The following is a 22,846-nucleotide window of genomic DNA, read 5'->3' as shown; positions in this document are numbered from 1 at the left end:
ATGATCTTTCAACATCATAAGGAGCCAACATCGCTATCCTTTTCTGTAGTTCATTGACCTCTCTCCAACCCCACTGCTTTTATCTTTAAAAATGTTTGTGTCTTATTATTATGATTTTTTTTAACAACTGGCTTTACATTGCACCGATACAGATAGGTCTTAAGGCGACAATGGGATAGGAAATGGCTAGGAGTGGGAGGGAAGTGGCCGTGGACTTAATTAAGGTACAGTCCCAGCATTTGCCTGGTGTGAAAATGGGAAACCACGGAAAACCATCTTCAGGACTGCTGACAGTGGGGTTCGAACCTACTATCTCCCGAACACTGGATAATGACCGCACTTAGCGACTGCAGCTATTGAGCTCATATGTATAGTTTCCAAATGTCGCCTGAGATTAGCTGGCTTCATAAATTCATTAGCAAGAATATCAAAGCATAAAACACACATGAGCTTTGACTCCAGAAGTGATCCTTGTTTAGTTTTAATGAAACCATACTTAAGATAATCATTGCTGGACTTACGTATTTTAGAATTTTTCTGTACCTCACTCGTAATAGAAGTCAAATTACCGACGCTAGATGCTAGAGCAAACACTGCACTCCAAATCAACAATAACAGATACCAGTTCAGAATCTTCTGCTTCCTGCAGCAGAGAACCACTCTTTAACCATGCTGTCATTTTGAAGTGAAAAACAACCAACTGTAGAAGGCAATAAAAGCATGTATCAATACTGTATTAACTCTTCTGCAGAGGCAATTGACTTTTGTCGACTCACTTCAATATACTGTTCACTGCAACAATCAACTTTAGTCAACTTGGCACTTTCCCGCTACTGCTCACACCTGAACTGTTAACAAAGCAGCAGTTAATAATGCATACATGTTTTTGCAATTCTTGAGCATGTACTGAGAATTGTTCAATTGAAAGCCACCAGTATTAGGCCTATATTTGTTTGTTATAGCCTGTCTGTCAAAATTCCTATCTGCTCTCTGGCTGGCAGTACCTCAATGGCGAGCTGACGTGAGCATGTGGAACTTTAGTGATGACTGATAACAATGAACAAAGCTACGAGATTTTAGCAGAAGATTCAGCTTCAGAAGGGGCTGCCTAGCCGAGGCGGTAAAGGCATGTTCAGTTCGCCCGAAAGGATGTGGGTTTGAATCCCCGTCAGGAATGAATAAACTTTTTATTGCTCAATTTAAATAGCTCAATAAAACTGTTTTAAAACATAAGCTATTTTATTATTGTGAATCACTCACCAAATTTATTGAGCTTACTACTGTATGTCCACAGGGATATGAATCAATTGAGAATTGTTATTCAAATTCAGTATATTTTTGACTCGCAAGTCTTTAACTTGTTCAATAAGGTTTTATTATGTGTCATTGTTTTAATGTAGATTTCATAGTGGTTTTATATCACATAAATTTAATATTTATCATGAGTTTTATATAATTTACCAATTTTCCAATTTCTTTGTACAGCTAAGGACGACACAAAAATGCGTCGAAACTAGTGCTGAATACAATTAGAATGTTGTAATTACATCTATAAACAATATTATTATTGTATTGAATAGGTGGACATTAAAAAGTTTATGCATTGTAATCTCAGTTCAATACAGACAAAAATGAAATTTCTTACGTTAACTCCCCGTCAGGAAGTCGTAAAATTTAAGAAACAAGATTTCCACAAGCACATGGCCCTGAGGTTCACTCAGCCTACCCCAAAAATGAGTACCAGGTTAATTCTTGGGGGGAAAGGTAGCTGGACGTAGCGCTAACCACTCTACCCCTTCAAGGGCCTGCATGGCCTGTATGGAGATGACTTTACTTTGCTATTCAGGTTCAGAAATGTCCATAAATATCAACAATGAATTTGATGATGTGGCAAGATATAGTTCAGTACACAAACAATAATAGGGGATTCACTGCTCACTGGTCATGCTGCAATTGCATGTCTGACTCATGTAGATAAGATACAAACACGTGAATCTGCATCTTTTGCAAAATTCATATTACATCGTGGCCTTCTTTCACCTGTACTGTCAAAGAGCTTGTAAAATGTTGGTTTTGAAAACTTGACTGCATCATAAATTATGACATGTAACTAAAGCCATGGATACCCTAAATTTGTCCCATGATCCCCAGGGGCCTGTGGACCACCCAATGGGACACAGTCGGTTAGTCTATTTCAAACATTCTACAGGGTACTTGCTGGGAAACATAACCAGTGGCAGTACAAAAGAACTAGGAGCAACAGAGTCAGTTTCCCCACGAAGTTTGGTCAACAGCCAAAACAATATTTAATCACAATTGCACATCACCATAGCCGTATATTGTATACAAACAAACCAACCCCATGGAACAAAAGATCTGATAAGCCTTGACTTACCATGTGACCGCTGCTCAGCCTGAAGGTCTGCAGATTATGAGATAATGCATGATCATCATGACAAATCCTCCCAGCCGATATCCTCGGCTTTCCAGATTAGGGCTGCAAACTCACCATCAAACAGTTCCTCAATTGATCTCATGTAGGCTGAGTGGACTTCAAATCAACCCTCAGATCCAGGTAAAAATTCTTGATTTGGCAGAAAATTGAACACAGGGCCTCTGGCTAAGAGGCAGGCCTGCCACTCCTAGACCATGGGGCAGGGATGTATTGTATATAATGAACATAATGTAAATATGATATGATTAGCATGCTCTCAAACAGATAATGGAAGTGTTGAACCACCTACTTTATGAATATTTGACATATCTTAACCTCATAACCACGCATGACGAGTAAATTCGTCTACCAATAGTCTGGTAATGACGAGTTAACTGGTCTAGAGCCTTCACAAACTGTTATCTGCTGGGTGGGACGTGTTATCTCATCCCTTTTTGTTGCTGAGTGTAGTTCTATGATCGCTTTATAGATGTCAATAGGTTCCAGACTTGCTGCGCCACACCGCGTGCCAATATTTCACTGCATTTTCTTCCATTAATATATATATGTATGTGTTGGGTATGTTGGGTATTCAGACCGAAGGCTGGTTTGATCCTCTGCAGCTCCGCCAACAGCTGTCATAAATCGCCTAGGCATCACTGAAGAGGCGTACTAGGGAAATGAGGAGTGAGGTAGTTTCCCGTTGCTTTCCTCACTGAGCCAGCCGTTGCTATTGCATATCAGTCTGCCAAGCCCACTGAAATGCATGCACCAACCAACCCTATGAGCGATATTTTCACACCATTCATAACAGGGACTGGCTGCATAAGCAATGGTATTACTAGGATCACTCATACCTCAGTCACTTTCATATTGTCAAAGCCAAGGATGAGACTGAGACAGGTCAATGAAAGTAACAAATTTGATATAGCCCATACCAGAAGACATAGTGCACTGTAAACACTACATCTCGCCAGCAAAGGCATTATATATATAATAAGAGCTTTGTCTGTACATTGCTCAGAATTTAAAAAGGATGGTATTTCTGTATCGGTCGTATCCACAGTAACAAGGAAATGCACTTTTTTAGTTTACCGTAATTTCTGTCTGTATGCATGTATGTACACGCATCACAAGAAAATAGCTGAAGAAAATTTAATGAAAATTGGTATGCTAAGTTGGGGAAATAGGTCGCTACAATCCAGGCCATAAAAAATTTTATTCACGCTGAGTGAAATGGTAGTTTACGGGAAGACCTAAAATTTAATTCTCAAATATTGATGTTATTAGTAGTCCTGCCGATAAATACGGCGAAATTAAAGGTATACAGAATTAAATTTCCGATAATTTATGTCTTATACATTTTTACCGTACCGGCTATGATAACAGAGATATTCATGAATTTGTATTTTTGTTGCTAAGTCCATATCAACGCCATATACCCGAATTTAATGAAAATCGGTATATAGTCAGGTAATAAGAAACTACAGCCTAAGCTATAAACAATATTATTCACCCTGTATGAAATGGTAGTTTAGGGGAAGGTGCCTAAAATTTAATTCTTAAATACCTATGTTATTCGTCCTATTGAAAAGTACTACATAACAGAATTTGTACAGAATAAAACTTCCAATCATTTTTCTTTTACACAGTTTTACCGTACCGACTATGATAAAAGTGGTATTTGAGAGTCAGAAGAAAACTAAATGTGAAGGCCTACAATACTATAATCTATCAGTTTCATGGTCCATATTGATAGTTTGAGCTCACAAGTAAGAAGGATGAGAGTTTTCCACCTAATCAATACTTTATTTTACGAAGTGTCTAAAACTTTTTACATTAAAAGACAGTACTGGTTTCGACCTGTTAAATAGGTCATCGTCAGCTGTTGATGAACCTGCTTATTCAATAGCGACTGTACAGAATAAAACATAAGTGCCACAACTCTAATAAAATAATTAATGTTGAGATATATACACATGGTACAGTTTTTGAAGTTAAAGGGCTTTGACTTCCTAGAGTTCCATGAATGCCACATATTCCAAAAATTATATTTGCTATAAAGTTAAAAATAGGATACAATTCTTAGAGTCTAAAGAGTCACTGACATTCTGGTGTCAAGTTCAAATATCTTATGCTGTAATGCCAACATTATGTCCAATGGTTGTATAAGGTAGATTCAAAAGTGCAATGTTGGGCCGCAAATATGCGGGGAACGTTGTGTTCAGTAGAATATGAAGTTCTGTAACTTGTTTTACAGGTACTATGCTCATTCTCAGTCTATATCATTGCTGATAAACATGCTAGTTTTTTATAAGACTTCTTGTTGAGGCATAAGTTGCTGTGTATGACGTATTGAAATCAATGAAAGTAAGTGTGAGTACTCCCCTCTTCATACTTGCATTCCACTCAGGTAAAGTCAAAAAATCTGAGAAAGAAGAAAAGGAAGGTAGGAATTAGAATAACTGCCTGCTAAATGGGTTGTGTACTATAGTGTGGCCTACAATATCGAAAGCTCATAAAATTAATCAACAATAACATTACGCTGACCACTGTTTGTTGTAATGTTCTTTGTCTCTTACTCTGCCACTCATCTCCGATAGATGGGATTACTGCTGTGTAGCGAGTATAACAGCCTGCCTGAATACTGGTGGGAAATAGCAGGGAAGTAAGATAGCTTTCTTCTCTAGCATACCATTCCTCTGGTTCATACACATGACGTGCTGATTGGATTGATCAGTGTGCACAGTTAATGGAATAATGGCAGATGTTCACTTATGACCTGGCCTAGAATTATAATTTCTGCCTATTCCAAATTATAGCACCACAATTCACTAAGGAACCCAAAATTCAACCCTGAAATGAGGCGTTTCTTAAGGAAAGCTTCTTCCTATTCACTTTTATAAAATTTACATTCACTTTGTTCCAAATTAGCAGCCAGGAGGGGGTTTCTCCTCTGGCTTGGAGAAAAAATTTGCCTCCAAGTCAGGTAGATTTTCCCCCACCAGTGTAGTGAATTGGCCGGCCTCTTGGTGTAGGGGTAGTGTGCCTGCCTCTTACTCGGAGGGCCCGGGTTCGATTCCCGTCCAGGTCAGGGATTTTTACCTGGATCTGAGGGCTGGTTTTGAGGTCCACTCAGCCTATGTAATTACAATTGAGGAGCTATCTGACGGTGAGATAGCGGCCCCGGTCTAAAAAGCCAAGAATAATGGCCGAGAGGATTCGTCGTGCTGACCACAGGACACCTCGTAATCAGCAGGCCCTCGGGCTGAGCAGCGGTCGCTTGGTAGGCCCAGGCCCTTCAGAGATGTAGTGCCATGGGGTTAGGGGGGGGGTAGTGTAGTAAATTGAGATTTTCCAACTCATCGGGTACTCAGGAAACAGAGAGTAAAAGGATAGTTTTTGCCACGGGACTCTCCACTCTTTGCCCCCCTCTCATCATAAAAATTAAAGTGTGGTCACGGCTCACGGCTGTTTGTGGCCTGGTCATTCCAGCTCTGGAACTTTGGACGTTAGACTGGCAGCATACTACTGTTCGTTAAAAGTGAGAAAATGTGTGGTTTTCCATTTGATCAAGTATATCATATGATAGCATTGCTTTTAATCGTGACATTCCTACTCGTGTTATTGTAATGACCTATGTTGATTTCAGTTAGGAAAACTACTAAGACAGTCTTTCTGAGGATGTAGAAAGGCAGATTGAGAGTGAGAGTCTGCCATTACAATGAAAATTCCCCAACTTGATTGTGACTGATGGCAGACAAGAGGGCCTACCATTACAATGAAACTTTGAACTTTTCTTTTTAAAAAAGTGAACTGTTTTGAAAATATGAGCAAAAATCATGTAAGAGGGCCCTGCAATCCCCCTCCCCCTCTGCTTAGGAATATTGTACTAATTTGCAGCATTCCAAGTTCCATGCCAAACGCTTTAGAAGTTTTGCCATAATGCTTCCAGATAGACAAAAATTAACCGACAGTGGAAAGGACTATTATACACCTTGTCTGAGATAAAAATGAAAGTATTGGCCAAACATCCAAAATGTATAAACAGGAAGATAACAACAGTATTGATTTTACATCCCACTAACAATTTGTAAGGTTTTCAGACACACCAAGGCAATGGAAATATAGTTCTGCAGGAGTTCTTTTCTGTGCCATTAAACTTAACAACACAAGGCTGGTGTATTTGAACACTCAAATTCAGCTGGACTGAGCTGAGATCAAATCTGCCACTTTGATCTCACAAAGTCAGTGCTTTATCATCTGAGACACTCAGCACAGCCTATGGACTGAAAGACACTTTATAAATATATAGCAGACAATTCTGATGTTTCACCTATTGAGGAGAATATGTGAGATGAACATTTATAATGATTTGGACACATGATGCGATCATGACTAGATACCATCACGAAGAAGAGCTATACCCTGGAAGTTGTTGGAAAAAGACCAAAGGGGCAACTGAGGCAACATGGGCCGATAGATTACAAAAGACCTCAAAAGCGTAAGTCTCGACTATGACATGGCCCAAGATAGGAAGAAATAGAGATAGCAGAACAAACGCTAAAGAAAAAAAGAAGACATCAGGGCCATTCCTTCTACATCTGTATGGTGAATTCCAACACAAACTGAAATTTTAAGTTGCTATAATTAGTGTGATTATTTCTGTACATTGGCCAATCAATTCTCTCTCTTTTTCCACTTTAAATTGATCTCTAATATCGAAGTTTCACATGGACAAAATTTCTTTCAGTACCGTAATAGGTTAAAACATCATACAAGAAAAGCCAACAGTCATTAACACTGTTGTTGTTAAGCTGATGTATCCACAAAGATGAACACAAAATGCTGTCAGTTGTGGACACTGTTTTATTTACAACTTATTTATACAATTCTATAGACACAAACTAATAAGCTGCCATCATAAAACAAAACCCTACTACAAAGAATCAGACAAAGACTACAACAGATGCATGTCAAATACCAACCCAACAAAACCAATTCATATACTTGACTTCAAACACTCGGCTGACATGGCTTCCACAGAAGTCTCATTAAAACAACCTAACTCTACCATCAAGACTACCTCTTTACATACGTTGCCTGGCCGGGCTTCTAGAAGAATATGACACAACATATTTTCTGGTAAATTCGAGAGTCTCCAATAACCCAGTTACAACAAAAAGAATTTTCTGTAACTCTAGTGCCAAAGATACGTTATTCTGGATATTACAGTGTGTTGCACAATATTGCAGTGGATTATACCTCACATACACAGGTAACAATAAATTATATACTATTAATTATGTGTTCTTACATTAATTAAACTCATATTATACAGCAGATGTTTCATGCCATAACCTCACAAATAATACGATCATGATTTTTACCAAATAAAGTTTGTACACAACTAAGTATATACTAATAATACTAATACATGTCAACACTTTATAGCCATACCTCACAAGTCATAATAATAGTAATGATAATTCAAGCTCAATATTGGCATTATTTACCCATGGGTTAAAGAATATTATTCTAAGTTATATTAGTCTATTCTACACTTGCATCAGAGTTAACTTATTATAACGGTGTAATGTTAAGATTTGTTTTCTACAGTTACTTCTTGTAACTGTAGCTCAATGGGAATACAGTACATTGATTTTTGAGTTTGATACAATATCAAATGAAATGAAATGGCGGATGGCTTTGCCGGGAGTGTCCGAGGACAAGTTCGGCTCGCCAGATGAAGGTGTCTTGAATTGACTCCCGTAGGCGACCTGCGTGTCGTGATTAGGTTGAAATTATGATGAAGACAACACATACACCCAGTCCCCATGCCAACGAACTTAATCAATTATGGTTTAAATTCCTGACCCTGTCAGGAATCAAACCCGGGACCCCTGTGATCAAAGGCCAACACGCTAACCATTTAGCCATGGTGTCTGAATTTGGATAATTATAATCTGGTACTATATTTTGTATTGATGCATATTATTTGATATTGCTAACCATGGCTGGTGACAGGATACGTCAAGTACTTAATATGATATAGGGGTCACATAAACCCCGATTTGCAATCGAAAAGAAGATCCATTTTAGTTTTGGACATTTTCCATATTAAATAGATTAGGACCAAAAAACTTTACTGTATTGACTTATGTTTGTATATATTGTATATAATGTATATGTTGTATATAATGTATATATTAGTATGTTTATATTAGTTAAAAAGGTCCCAAACCTTGACCTAAAGGTTGTTTACAGGCTGAAGATGCCCAAAATAATGGGTGAAACATGTACCTGACCTAATGAGTCTACATAAAATCATGTAGATAATAACCACATTAAACGTGGAAAGTATTGAATAAGTGGTTTTTTATTTAATTATCCTTGATATCTATGCCTAACGTCATCTTCAATACGGAACAATAATGAGAGTTGTTACTTGTAACCATTCACTTACCCGCTACTCTTCATACAGTTTTCTTTATGCTGTGTGTCTTGGTTAATAATGGCCAAGTTGCTGAAGATCATACTAGTAGGCACGACACTGCTTCCAATGAATTCATCTCTTTTAAATTGTTGGGTTTCTAACTTTCCTGCAGAAAACAAGTTAACAGCGATTACAGAAAATAACATTTTAGAAACATGCATTAAATTATTTTTTGCTTCATTGATGAAGCATGCACTTTATGACACTTAACTAAAAAAATAGACCTGATTCATGAAAGTCTAATACTTTTGCACTCATCATCATCTACATATTCACTCTCTGGCAAGTACAATGATTGGCTTAGAAGTGTGTCGGTGTTGCTGACTGTGGGTTTCTATAAGTCTATCAGTGTTGCTGATCGTGGGTTCCTAGAAAACAAACGAAAGACTAATTCTAGAACCAAAAGCTCCATCACAATGCTGGCACATCAATTCCACCAAAGCTCCTCGTTGTTGAAGAACTTAAGTTGTCAGTTCCTCTCTGATTTACTCATTCTTTCCTACGATTCCTCTTTTTCAACTCATGCCTTTGTCACTGTTGTTCAAAATACATTGGGACAATACATCAATCAGGCACTAGATCCTCACAGTTGCTGAAGTCAACCCTCTTTATACAGAATATTTGGAAAGTCACTGTACACTTAGACTACAGATGTAGGAATTACCTCCTCAATACCCTACATGTGTCCCCTGGGTGGTGCTAAGCGAGCAACAATAATTCATTGGCAGCCAAACTATTAACAGCCATTGATCTCCTGGCCATAATACACATGGATGATACTTCAGAAGTAAATGGTCCTTTTGAGAAACACCACACATTGAAACTAGGACAGAACAACTGTATTTGTCAGATCAACATAGAAGGCATCAGTAAGTCTAACTGCCAATATATCTCAAGGCTTTTACGAAAATTTAAAGTAGACATACTTCTTGTACAAGAATCTCACATAGAGAATGAAGAACAAGCCAGAAAGAGAGCGAGAATTCCTGGATATGATGTGATAGGGATAACCTATCATCGTCATTATGGTAATATAACATATGTTTGCAGTAATATTCCAGATACTTGTCTATTAACAACATCAACCGAATATGACATCCATACAATTACAATCAAAGTTGGTGAATTAATAACTGTAAATGTATACAAACCTCCTCTAATCCTTTGGCCGTCACATGTCATGGAAGTTTATCAACATCCATCAGTCTATTGTGGTGATTTCAATAGCCATCATGCTGACTGGAAATATAACTTGAATGATATAAATGGAGAACACTTCTCAAACTAGGCAGATGAAAACAACCTTCACCTAATTCTTTATGCCAAAGATCCATACTCCTTCTGATCAGCTGCTTGGAACAAAAATTTCAATCCTAACCTTATTTTTGTCTCCAAGGATACTACAAATCAACCACTTCACACCAACAGAAAGGTTCTTCAAGATTTCCCCAAAAGCCAGCACAGACCTGTTCTTCTTGAACTTGGTATCCAGGTCCCTGTCATCTCATCTTTTCCTAGACCAAGATGGAACTTCCAGAAAGCTGACTGGCAGAATTTTTCCATAGATCTTGACCAATGCTCGAGATGGATACCATCCATATCATCTAATTATAAGTGGTTTGTAGGCGCTGTAATATGTTCAACAGCTAAAAAACATATCCCAAGAGGTTATTGAAAGAAGTACAGTATAAAACTGGTTGGAATAAAGAAAGTGAGGATCTTTATGAAGAATTTCTCAGAAGTGGTGACAATGAAATTGGAGAGTAGCTACTTAGGACACTTGATGTAGCATGTCGGGAGAAATGGATGCAAACTACAAAAAATCTTGACTTCAATCATTCCAGTAGAAAAGATTGGAACTTATTGTAGAAGCTTGGAGCTAGCCCACCTGTTCAGAGGAAGGAAACCCTGGTATCGTCTACCAAGTTGCTGATTGAATTGTCTCTTTATCAAGATCTCCTAGAGATAAAATACATACAAGAATGGTGAAACAGGAATTTAAAAAAGTCAAAGCTAATTGCCAAACTCATACAGAATATTCACAACCATTTACGTAAGAAGAGGTTAGCTCAGCACTTAAAAGCATAAAAGCTGGGAAAGCCTGTGGGTTTGATGGTATACATAATGAATTTCTACTGAATACTGGTCTAAATGCCAAACTATGGTTAGCAAGGATCTTTAGTGATATTCTGAAGACTGGTCACATTCCTAAAGAGCTAAAGGAAACAAAAATAACAGCAATTCCTAAACCGGGAAAGGAAACAAATAAGGCAGAAAACTATCGCCCTACAGCTTTCCACAGTGCATGCTATAAACTACTGGAAAGAATGATTCTAAATCAAATCAATAGCAAAATTATGGATCATATCCCGCATGAACAAGCTGGTTTCCGAACAGGGAGGAGCTGTACAGAACAAGTCCTTAGTCTTACAACTTATATCGAAGCAGGCTTTCAAGACGGTATGAAGACGTCTGTAGTATTTATTAAATTGACAGCAGCCTATGACACAGTAGAGAGAGAAGGCCTCATTTTAAAATTCTTAAGAGTAATCCCCTGCAGAACTCTAGCCCAATTATGAAATAACATACTATGTGATAGATATTTCCAAGTTATCCTGGGCAAGGACATCAGTAAGCAAAGAACTTTGAAAAACAGTCTTCCACAGGGCTCTGTACTTGCACCAATCCTTTTCAATCTATATATAGCAGATATCCCTCATACTGTAAGCAGGAAATTTGTTCATGCAGATGATCTAGCCATTGGCATCAGTAGGAAATGCATAGAAGAAACTGAAAGGATATTGACAAACGATCTTTCAATTCTATGGGAGTATTACCACAAATGGCAACTCACACCAAGCCCAAGTAAAACAGAATCTTCATGTTTTCATCTTCATAACAAACAGGTAAACTGACAACTGGAAATCTATTTTAATGAATATCTAGTTAAATATAATCCTACCTTGAAGTATTTGGGTGTCACACTTGACAGATCCCTAATTTATCGATAACACCTGAATAATACTGCAGCCAAAGTTCATTCCAGGAACAACATCCTTCAAAAGTTGTGTGGTACTACATGGGGATCAACAGCTGCATCACTTCGTTGCTCTGTAATGGGACTAATTTATACTACAGGAGAATATTGTGCTCCCGTTTGGCTAAACAGCAACCATACCAGCAAACTCGACATCCAGCTCAATACTACAATGCATATAATCACAGGTTGTCTAAAAATTACACCAACATTTTGGCTTCCAACTTAGTCACATTCATCCACTTGCACTGAGAAGACAGGATGCTTTGTTCCATGAATATAAGAAAATATTGGATCAACCTGATCTTCCAATTCCTGACTACATTCCAAGTGCAATACCTGGCAGGTTAAAATCCAGACATCCAGCAATAAAATCTGCTGTTGAACTTTTCAATAACAGGCTTCAATATAAATGTTAATTGGGAAGAAAAATGGATCCAGCAAGCACCACCAGACATTATAACTGTTTTAAATACTCAAATTAAACCAGCTGGTTTTGATCTGCCTTGATGTACGTGGAAAAACTGCCAACAGGATTTTTGCAAACCATGGAGTATGTATGTAATGACTTCCTCTACAAATGGAAAAAAATTTCTGATCCATCTTGTGTTTGTGGAGCGACGCCCCAGACCATCCAACACATTGTGCAGCAGTGTAGTATTACATCATACTCAGGTGATATGAAAGACTTTCTAACATTGACTCCAGATGCTGTTAACTGGATAGACAAATTAACTCTCACTATAAAAGTGCATATATTGTCATTGTATACTCTGTTTTATGTCTAACAAGGGAACATCCACATTGGTGAAGTCGCCGATCGCGATGAAACTTAGCAAACACATTGAGGTACATGTAAAAACAATGCCAGCATCAATTTTAGGCGCCAACATTCATTAGCGCGTTAACTAAGGGGCCTAAAAGTTGCGACATTTCAAGTTCCGCGCGAACAGCGATGAATTCCTCCTGACCAATGCTTAGCCGGAACACTGCTTTGTGCCACACCTCTGCTCCTCCTCCCCTCCGCCCCGCCTGGTTCAGCACCACTCGTTTCCCTCTCCCCGCGCTGCCGTCTGCTTACCTGTCGAACAGAACCTGTGCTACACTGCGTACGCTATCAGCCTTCCTCATAGCTCTCCCTTGGAATTTCCACATTGTATAGGCAGTTTACATTTTATGAAATATTTATGAAAACGTTTGCGACGAGTCCTTAGGGGCAATGTCACTGAGCGTGTCAAAAATTATTTTTCATCTTCAAGCAAAGCACGGAAGTCACGGTGAAGAAGGTCCGCTGAACTTTCGGGAGCTGCAGCTTTATGACGCGATTGAGGGTGAGTGTTAAGCAGTCAACTATTGTCAAATAGGTTTTGACGCTCACGGGGAGATGTCACACTGCGGACATAGGCCGTAATAACGTAGATTGAAGCGTGGTCTTTTGCGCTGCATGTGAAATTGTAGGTTTATGATATGTTGATACCGATAACTCTGTCAGACTCGCTGGCTGAACGGTCAAGCAGCCTTCAAGCGCGAGGAGAAGGGAGGGGAACGTGCCGGGGAGAACCACTTGGAGGGTAAAAGGCGGTGCAGAGGGTGTGTCTCCAGACGGGAAGTGTGTGTGCCGGCTTAGCATTGGCCAGCAGGTATTCATCGCTGATCGCGCAGAACTTGAAATGTCGCAACTTTTAGGCCCCTTAGTTAACGCGCTAATGAATGTTGGCGCCTAAAATTGATGCTGGCATTGTTTTTACATGTACCTCAACGTGTTTTCTAAGTTTCATTGCGATCGGCGACTTCACCATTGTGGATGTTCCCTTGTAAGAGTAATAACACCTAGTTATTTTGGTATATAATTTATATATTGTTGTATATACCAATGTGTTGCCATATGCTAAATAATTATAATAATAGGTTGTAAGCTGGAAACAAAGAAAGGTTTTCTAGCTAGATATATTCGCAGAATTGGTCCGTCTCGTTGGGTGAATAGTCAGCGTTGAGGCCTTCAGTTAAGAGGGTCCCGGGTTGGGGATTTTAATCGCGTGTGATTAATTCTTCTGGCTCGGGGACTGGTTGTTTGTGTTTGTCCCAACACTCTCCCCTTCATATTCAGACAACACAACACACTACCAACCACCACAGAAACACGTAATAGTGATTACGTCCCTCCACATAGGGTTGGTGTTACGAAGGGCATCTGGCCATAAACCAGAGCCAAATCCACAAGTGTGACTCAGTTCGCACCCGCGGCCCCACAAAGTGAGGGGAAAGCAGTAGACGAACAAGAAGAAGAAGAAATATTGGCAGAACTGATTGTTCATGGTTGTGGGTTATGTGATATTTTCTGTACTGGTACTCATTTGTTCTGCTGTCATGTGACATTTAACTGTCTGACTTCAATATTCAGTTAGTAAACAGCTACTGAAAAAATCATACTCAGTTGTTCAATTTAGTTTTGTTCTTTTAAGTGAGGAATGTGTTTTTCTTGTTGAACATGTCTTTCATAAGGCAATAAATACACAGATTTAGTGTAAGATGCATTTGCTGAAAAATTCCCAGAAACAACTGTACCTAATAGCAATGAAGTTCATTGAATTAGAAATATTTCAAAAGAAATGTTCAGTGTTGGCGAACAATGCAGAAGGGTACCAAAACTACATCAAGAGAAATTGTACATTTTTGACTTTATGTTGTGCAGCTCATCAAGATTACTGAGAAGGTTGGCACAAGAGGAAGATATTAGGCTCGCAACAGCACATAAAGTGGTACAGGAAACATTGAAGAATCATTAAAAACAAATCTGTTACTGTGAATGGTTTCAATTTTTTGTGGAAGGAATACTGCTAATATTTTTGATGTTACCTTCTATAAAAAAACAAGACCTGGTTTTATCCCACTGATTATGATAAAGTCAAAAGAGAATTTTTGTGCTGTGCATAAAAAATCCTTGCATGTTGTCCAGATGGCAGATTCCTTATCAACTGCTTACCTAGTCTTTATTTAAATTATTTCAAAGAACTTGGAAATGTATCGAACATCTACCTTGATAACTTATTCCAGTCTATAATTCCTCTCCCTAAAATGTGATGCTCTCCAGGAAACCATATCTTAAGTTGGAAAATTTCACTTTAGGTTTATTTTATATTTTGATAGTAGGTGAATTTGTGATAATTTTTGCGAAAACAAGAAGTCTGCAGCTTTAAAACTGATCACTTGATGTAACTTTGAAATTGTAAGACAGGATTTATTGAATTTTGAGAAAATTTATTGGAAAAAGGTGTATAGTACACAGAAAATATATTAAGGATTTAAGAAAATCTGGCTGTTTCACTAGATAACAATACAAATACTTTTCATAAATATTTAGGAGTTTTATTGTCTGGAAATTAAACATGTAAACATGTTCAAAGTTTATTAAAACATTAAAAAGGATTTTTTCAGTTTTGCGACACTCATCTACGCAGACGTTCTGCCTTATGATGTACAAAGAAGATTAGGATACAATAATAACAGCAGTAATGCTAATGTTAATAATAATGGATATTGTAAAAGATTGTTCTGAAGCTACACACAAGTCAGTATCCAATTAAGGATTTAAATTACTAATCTATCTTGCATCCTGCAGTACGGTAACAAAACTGAATTACTGCTCATTTTTCTGGAATATTCTTAATTATGTATGTCTTTTCCTTTTGTATACACAATCCATCACACTACTTGGCCCAGGTTCAGCAGCATTGACGTTGCCCGGCCCTGGGCACTACAAATTCCTTGTTTCTGCTGTGCAGTATTTTCGAATGTTGTCAAACAGATATTTAGTCCTTGCTGTAGTCATGCTTTCTACTTCCAACTTGTTAGATAGGATCTGAGGGAGACTATCTGCCTCCCAAATATTCACAATTACTGCTGGATCATCCAATTTTTGTTGATACATAATGACCCCACGCATATCCTTTTTCATAGTAAAATGACTGAAAGATGTGATCTGAGGCACTTTTTTCGTATCATGAGCAGTGAACATTTATTGCCAGTCTTACATATTTACTAACAGCTTACCAGTTTTTTTCTGATGATGACAGCTTTATTAAATTTTGACTGAAGAGTGCTATCTTTAATGACCGAGACCATTTATCTGTCAGAGAAGAAGTATACGTCAGGCGGTACTTTCTTTTCATGAAACCAAAGCACAGTCACAAAAAATTTCCTATGACCCACGGGCAGAAAAGAAATCATTACAGTATTTCTTCATGTAAACTAGACAAAGCTCTACACGTGATATTGTTATTTTTATTTTGTGTGATACAGTTGTCAGCATGAAGAAACAAATCACAGCACTATGACTGACCTCCTGTGTAAGCAGTCCATCTTGGTTAAAATTACCCGTTATAAAATATGCAGCGCTGAAGTCTATAATTCTAACCATACGTTATCTTGATGCATAAACTCATTATTTTATATCTTGGTACCAGAAGATAATGAAGGAACTTCATTGAAGAAACCATACCTTAAGTCACCAAGGCTAAATGTTACTTAGTTCAAGAATCAGGCTAACAGATTGCGTTCAGATATAAAAATCTATATTTCATGCCATTGTTGCCGTTTTTCTTCACAGCGTAAAATGTTGCAGTGCGACTTAAGGTATGGTTTCCTGGAGTTAGCCACAAATATAGATTCAGGAGATCAAGTGGACTGTATCGCTATTCACAGCTCCAAGGCTTTTGATAGGGTAGATCGTGGGAGATTACTGAAGAAAATGAGGGCTACTGCATTAGACAAAACAGTCACTGAATGGGAGGCTAAATTTCTAGAAAATAGAACAAAGAAAATTATTTATTCCCGTAGTGATTAAGAGGAGGTCCCGCAAGCAGTACTACTGAACATTTATATTTACTAATGTATATAAATATGAGTAAAGAGCTTGAATCATAGATAAGGCATTTTGCATATCATACAAAGTAGTAAGTTACAGGATTTTGAACGACTACAACAAATACCTTGACATTGTTATAAGATGGACTACAGAGAATGGTATGATGAGAAACAGAATGAAAAGTCAGGTTATATGTTTCAATAAGATGACAAGTCCTCTCAGTTTTAACTACTGTTTCGAGAGGGTGTACAGTATCTAATCTTGCAAACTAAGGTACATTAACCACTCAAGATGGTTCGACGTACATTGCACGTCCATCTGGACTCTACTCGTTCAGCTGGTTCGACGTACCACAAATGATATAATACCACTTTAATGGTCCATTATTGGACATTATAAATTTTCCAGCTAACTCATTCTTGGTTGCTTGCATTTCGCCCTCGTGTGCCAAGTTGGGCTCATCAGTTGGTACTTAGCACACCTACCAAGACGCAAGGCTACTGCATACCGTGGAGGCCACTGCATAGGCTATTTGAAGCCACCAGCACTAGCCTTGCGTATTGGTAGGTGTGCTAAGTACCAACTGATGAGCCCAACTTGGCACACGAGGGCGAAATGCAAGCAACTAAGAATGAGTTAGCTGGTGGCTTCAAATAGCCTATGCAGTGGCCTCCATGGTATGCACTAGACTTGCGTCTTGGTAGGTGTGCTAAGTATCAACTGATGAGCCCAACTTGGGACATGAGGGCGAAACGCAAGCAACCAAGAATGAGTTAGCAGGAAAATTTATAATGTCCAATAACGGACCATTAAATTGGTATTATAAATTTACTCATTCGGGACAAATATTTCATGTTCTCTATGGGAATCAACATCTATATCATATGATGGCCAGGCAGGCACCTATTTTTGGAAGTGGGACATAGTCCCTCATAGTGCATTGGCACTGCTGGTGGCTTCAAACAGCCTATGCAGTGGCCTCCATGGCATGCACTAGCCTTGCGTCTTGGTAGGTGTGCTAAGTACCAACTGATGAGCCCAACTTGGCACACGAGGGCGAAATGCAAGCAACCAAGAATGAGTTAGCTGGAAAATTTATAATGTCCAATAACGGACCATTAAATTGGTATTATAAATTTACTCATTCAGGACAAATATTTCATGTTCCCTATGGGAATCAACATCTATATCGTACCACAAATGGCCGGTGCAGACAGAAGTTCGAATACCCATTACACATGTAACACTGCTGCTTCGCGGGATGTTTTTTCACCTTATGAATCGAGAAGTTATGTACTTCTGTTTCATAATTACAACTAATACAAAACTGATCCATATCTGTTGCTTTTGACTCATATCGATCAGGGATAGAACATGAAACATGCTCTATCGAGTTTCAAGGTGCTCGATTTAGAAGGTATGTCATTTCCTGCCATCTCGAGAATGTTTTGTGACTTACTAACTTGAAAATTCTTTCTTCTTATGAAGGGGAAGCACCAAAAGCAAAAGCAAATATTTCACAGATATATAGGCCTATATATATATTTTTTTTGCTTCACAGGCTAGAGACTACTCAATCGCAGAGAAATGGCTGGGCCGTCTCATTCTCTTATCATACCAATATAAATGGTCTGTAATTGGACATTAGGCTACAAATTTTCCAGCTAACTCATTCCTAGTTGCCAGCATTTTACCCCAGTGTCCTAAGTCGGACTCATCAGTTGGTAAATAGCACACCCACCAAAATGCATGGCTAGTGCATACCGTGGAGGCCACTGCGTGGGCTATCTGGAGCCACTGGCAGTGCCAATGCACCATGGAGACCTTGTCTCATTACCAAAAACTGATGCCTGCTTGGCCATCAGATGATATAGATGTTGATTCCCATAGGAAACCTGAAATATTTGTCCTGAATGAATAAATTTATAATACCAATATAAATGGTCCGTTATTGGACATTATAAATTTTCCAGCTAACTCATTCCTGGTTGCCAGTGTTTCGCCCCAGTGAGCTAAGTCGGGGTCATCAGTTAGTAAATAGCACACCCGCCAAGACTCATGGCTAGTGCATACTGTGGAGGCCACTGCGTAGGCTATTTGGAGCCACTGGCAGATCTTAAGGGTGGGGACTGGGAGATGCAAGTAGTAACCAGATTGAGAATGTGGGGAGGAAAAGCTGAAACTAGAGGCATCTGTTCCTTATTGCTATCAACTTTAAATTTAACTACACATGGAAACCTACAACCTGTTTTCCAGTCATTGACCGGGTCAGGGATGGAATGAATGAAGCAGATATAGGATATTAGTACGATGGGGTCGCCACTCCCAAAGTGACTTATTAATGACTGATAGATGCTATGAAATGAGAATGGAGAGTGTTGCTGGAATGAAAGATGACAGGGAAAACCGGAGTTCCCAGAGAAGAACCTGTCCCGCTTCCGCTTTGTCCAGCACAAATCTCACATGGAGTGACCAGGATTTGAACCACGGCATCCTGCGGTGAGAGGCCGACGCGCTGCCGTCTGAGTCACGGAGGCTCCCTTAACTACAGATATAAAAGGAAAAATTATATTGGACATAAATTAAGGACTAAAACTGAAATTAATTACAAAATTTACAGCTATACTGATTAGTAGAAATTCTAATTAAAGGAAAGCTCGGTTCTTGATAGAGGTCTTTAGTTATAGAATCTTGGTTCGTGGCTACCGATAACACTCAAAATCTTCGCAGATTGATATGAATATTTTACGGTTTCCCCGCTTAAATTACATTATACCATGCTTGCACCACCCATTCCGCACCTTAAATTTGCAGATAACATCCTGAAGAAGCCGAAGTCTCTCTGGAGTTATACCCTCTCTAATCGTTTTATTTGTGTCCTTGAGTTTCTTCTTTTTTACGAAAATCACATTTCACAATTATGGGTTCAGACGGCCATTTTGATTTTTCCCAACCCTATGAGACATACTGATTACGTGTTCGGCGGCGGATGGAACCATCCAGCAAGACAATGGAACTAGTCACTGGGCTAGAAATATAGGAAACAGAGAAAGACCAAGACTTCAGAGTATTTTTCTGGCTCCGAGATTCCCTGCACTTGAACTAATTGAACATCTGCGAGATCACCTTGATTTTCTTGCTCACCTGATGGTTTCTCCACCATGTACCCACCAGCACTTGAGATCCCTGACTGGCAGCATGGCTCCAGATTCCTGTGACAACCTACCAGCATCTTACTGAGTCACTCACAGTCTGTATTATACACAGCAGTTACTCTGGATATTAGCTGGTGGTCATAATAATGTGACATGACTGTGTATAAAGATGAACAAGATAGAAAAATCAGTCATACAATAACAAAATATAGGGGCATGAAAACTAACATTTCATAGATTAACGCACTGACTGCTGTGGAGGAATTGATTATTTTAACCATGTTGGTTCAATCCTGTCCATATTGATTTATATTCACTTTCTATATGAGATGGAAAGTGAAAAGGGACCTCTTGTCGGAGAAGTAACATTTTCAGTACAAGCAAATTAAGTGGTTGAGGTCGAAAATATAAATATTCGGATTTTTGTGAATTATAATAGTTTGTTTCTTTCTCTACCAACCAATATTGATTTTAAAAGTGATTGGAACCGAAACGAACTTGATAATAATGTTAGAAGCAATCAATGTCAGCCTTCTGAAAAGGGACCTCTTGTCGTTATGGGAAAATAACCTTGGCCCGACAAGATGGCCTTTTTCTAAATCTCGCTGCTACGTATGCATTGCTACACAAAATAGCCTCTCCTGAATTCTAGTGGCATATTAGGGAACTTTAAAGAGCGCTGTATAAAAGAGGAAGGTTTTCTGATTATAATAATGCCTGCCACAACAAGATGTCCCTTTTCATTTGAGAGGTATGAATGCCGATGGGCATTATGAAACTGCAGTTCTCTTTCCCCCATTCAGCATTTTCCTTTAAATCTAATTATCAAATTATCATTAATAATATTGGACATGATGAAGAATGACAAAAAATGTTTCCAGTGTCTACAGATGCATGATAAGACTATGGCTGTTGTGAATTGTGAAGTGGTTGGCAGCTCTAAAACAGCTGACGTCAGGTTACTCTCATTGAATGCTGATCAACAACAAAAATGTGTTACAGTTTGAAGTTTAAAGTTAGTGAATATGAAGTTGTGAAACTATTAAATAATATTGGCAATGGTAGCAATATTAGTGATAAAGACTATCAAGTGTTTGAAGGTTATTTTACTGAAAGAAGACTCAGTAGTAGTGATGAATCAAGTGGTGATGAACTGGAACCTCATAGAGAAGAGTCAGGTAACCTTTCCAATAATTTTCTATTGCAAGATCTTCTGAAGTTTGATGATGCTACAGGTAGCTACAAGAATATTAAAGAAAATGTTATTGTTGAAATACAAATAGAACAATGTGGTAATAATGAGAAAGTAATAGATGAAAATGATGGAAGGGAAGGCCTAGTCATAACTGATGACTGCATAAATTTTCTTGACACTTTTGATCCTGGAGAAGATCATGCTTTGGTTTTGAAGTTTTTAGAAACAGGTTGTGGATGTAAGGAAAAATGTGATAATAACTTTTCTGTTGGTGAGTATGGAAAAATGGGCCGTGAATGTGCTGAGACTGTTCATTGTGAAGGCAATGTTAACACATTAGATCAAGTAATTTTAGCCCAACTTCAGTGCTTAACTTTAGATTCTACTTTGACATCTCGTAATCATCAAGTCAAACCTGAGAGGAAACAGCCTCATACCAGTTATTTTGTAAAAGGCCAAAAAGTTTGTGAAAACACTCACATGTTTGCCCATCATATTAAATCTAAGAGACTGAAGAACCTAACAAAAATATATAATGGTACAGACTTGACTGCCCAAAAACATGGTAATGCAGGAAGAGTTCCTAAGAATGTGACTGGCTTTTCTGATACAGAGTTTGTTGTAAGATTTGTGCACAGTTATGCAGAACAACATGCTATAACCTTGCCACGCAGAAGTAGCACTGTGTTTAATGCAAATTTAAAACTGCTGCCTTCAAGTGATAGTAAAGGCAAAATTTGTGAAACTTATAAGTCTTCTCTTACAAATGATATGCCCAGAAAACCTGTATCAAGTAGGGTGTTTTCTAACATCTGGAAGCAAGTCTGCCCAGAAATAGTTGTTATGAAGCCCAAATCAGATCTTTGTGCATTTTGCCAGAGGCATTTCACATCTGGAACTGCAATGGCTTTATTATCTAAAGAAATGAAAATGGAAACTATTGAAAAAGTGAGATCCCATCTACAACATATTGCAAACGAAAGGGGTTTTTACAAGGGAACTATCAAAAAGTCTAAGGAAAATGTTGAAAATGGTGATAAAACTTGTGTACACTACAGCTTCGAAAAGGCCCAGCAGGTTCACACACCCAGTAATCGGTTACAGCCTGGGTCTATTTATTTTTTGTTTCCATTCAGAATTGGAATATTTGGTGTTGTGTGTGAACCTGTAAACAATTTTTGCTAGGGGCTTTACGTCGCACCGACACAGATAGGTCTTATGGCGACGATGGGATAGGAAAGGCCTAGGAGTTGGAAGGAAGCGGCCGTGGCCTTAATTAAGGTACAGCCCCAGCATTTGCCAGGTGTGAAAGAACCTGTAAACAAACAAGTGAACTATCTGATATTGGAAAGTATAGGTACCTAGGAATTTGTTGATTGCACTGAGAATTCTACACCTACAACGCATGTTAACTCAGCTGTAGCTATTGGAAATGAAAAAGGTGAAGTTTCTGTGAATGTGTATGACTGGCTAAATTTCCTGAAGAATAGTAATGCTAACAAAGTATCTCACATCACTAAACATAACCACTTTTGATTTCAATGTTAGCTACAAAAGTAGTGTACACTGTAAAATGAACTTGGATGGAAATGAATTTGTGTATAGCATCTTTCCTGAGAACAATGGACCTGTGGGTTTTCCCGATACACTGATTCCAGCAAGGAT

At 38.4% G+C, this 22,846-nt stretch overlaps 1 protein-coding gene across 1 annotated transcript in view; it reads right to left on the bottom strand.

Moving 5' to 3' along the window:
• Positions 1–22,846, bottom strand: part of LOC136884678 (non-homologous end-joining factor 1) — a 100,471-nt gene that overhangs the window by 30,847 nt on the left and 46,778 nt on the right. Inside the window, exon 4 of the mRNA XM_067156948.2 lies at positions 8,901–9,036. Coding sequence (XP_067013049.1) covers positions 8,901–9,036 — 136 coding nt within the window. The remainder of the gene's footprint in view (positions 1–8,900; positions 9,037–22,846) is intronic.

This window comes from Anabrus simplex, chromosome 1 (assembly GCF_040414725.1).
Source record: "Anabrus simplex isolate iqAnaSimp1 chromosome 1, ASM4041472v1, whole genome shotgun sequence".
Classification (NCBI taxonomy): Eukaryota; Metazoa; Arthropoda; class Insecta; order Orthoptera; family Tettigoniidae; genus Anabrus; species Anabrus simplex.
Note: the sequence above shows the minus strand (reverse complement) of the source record. Positions and strands in the feature narration are given on the sequence as shown.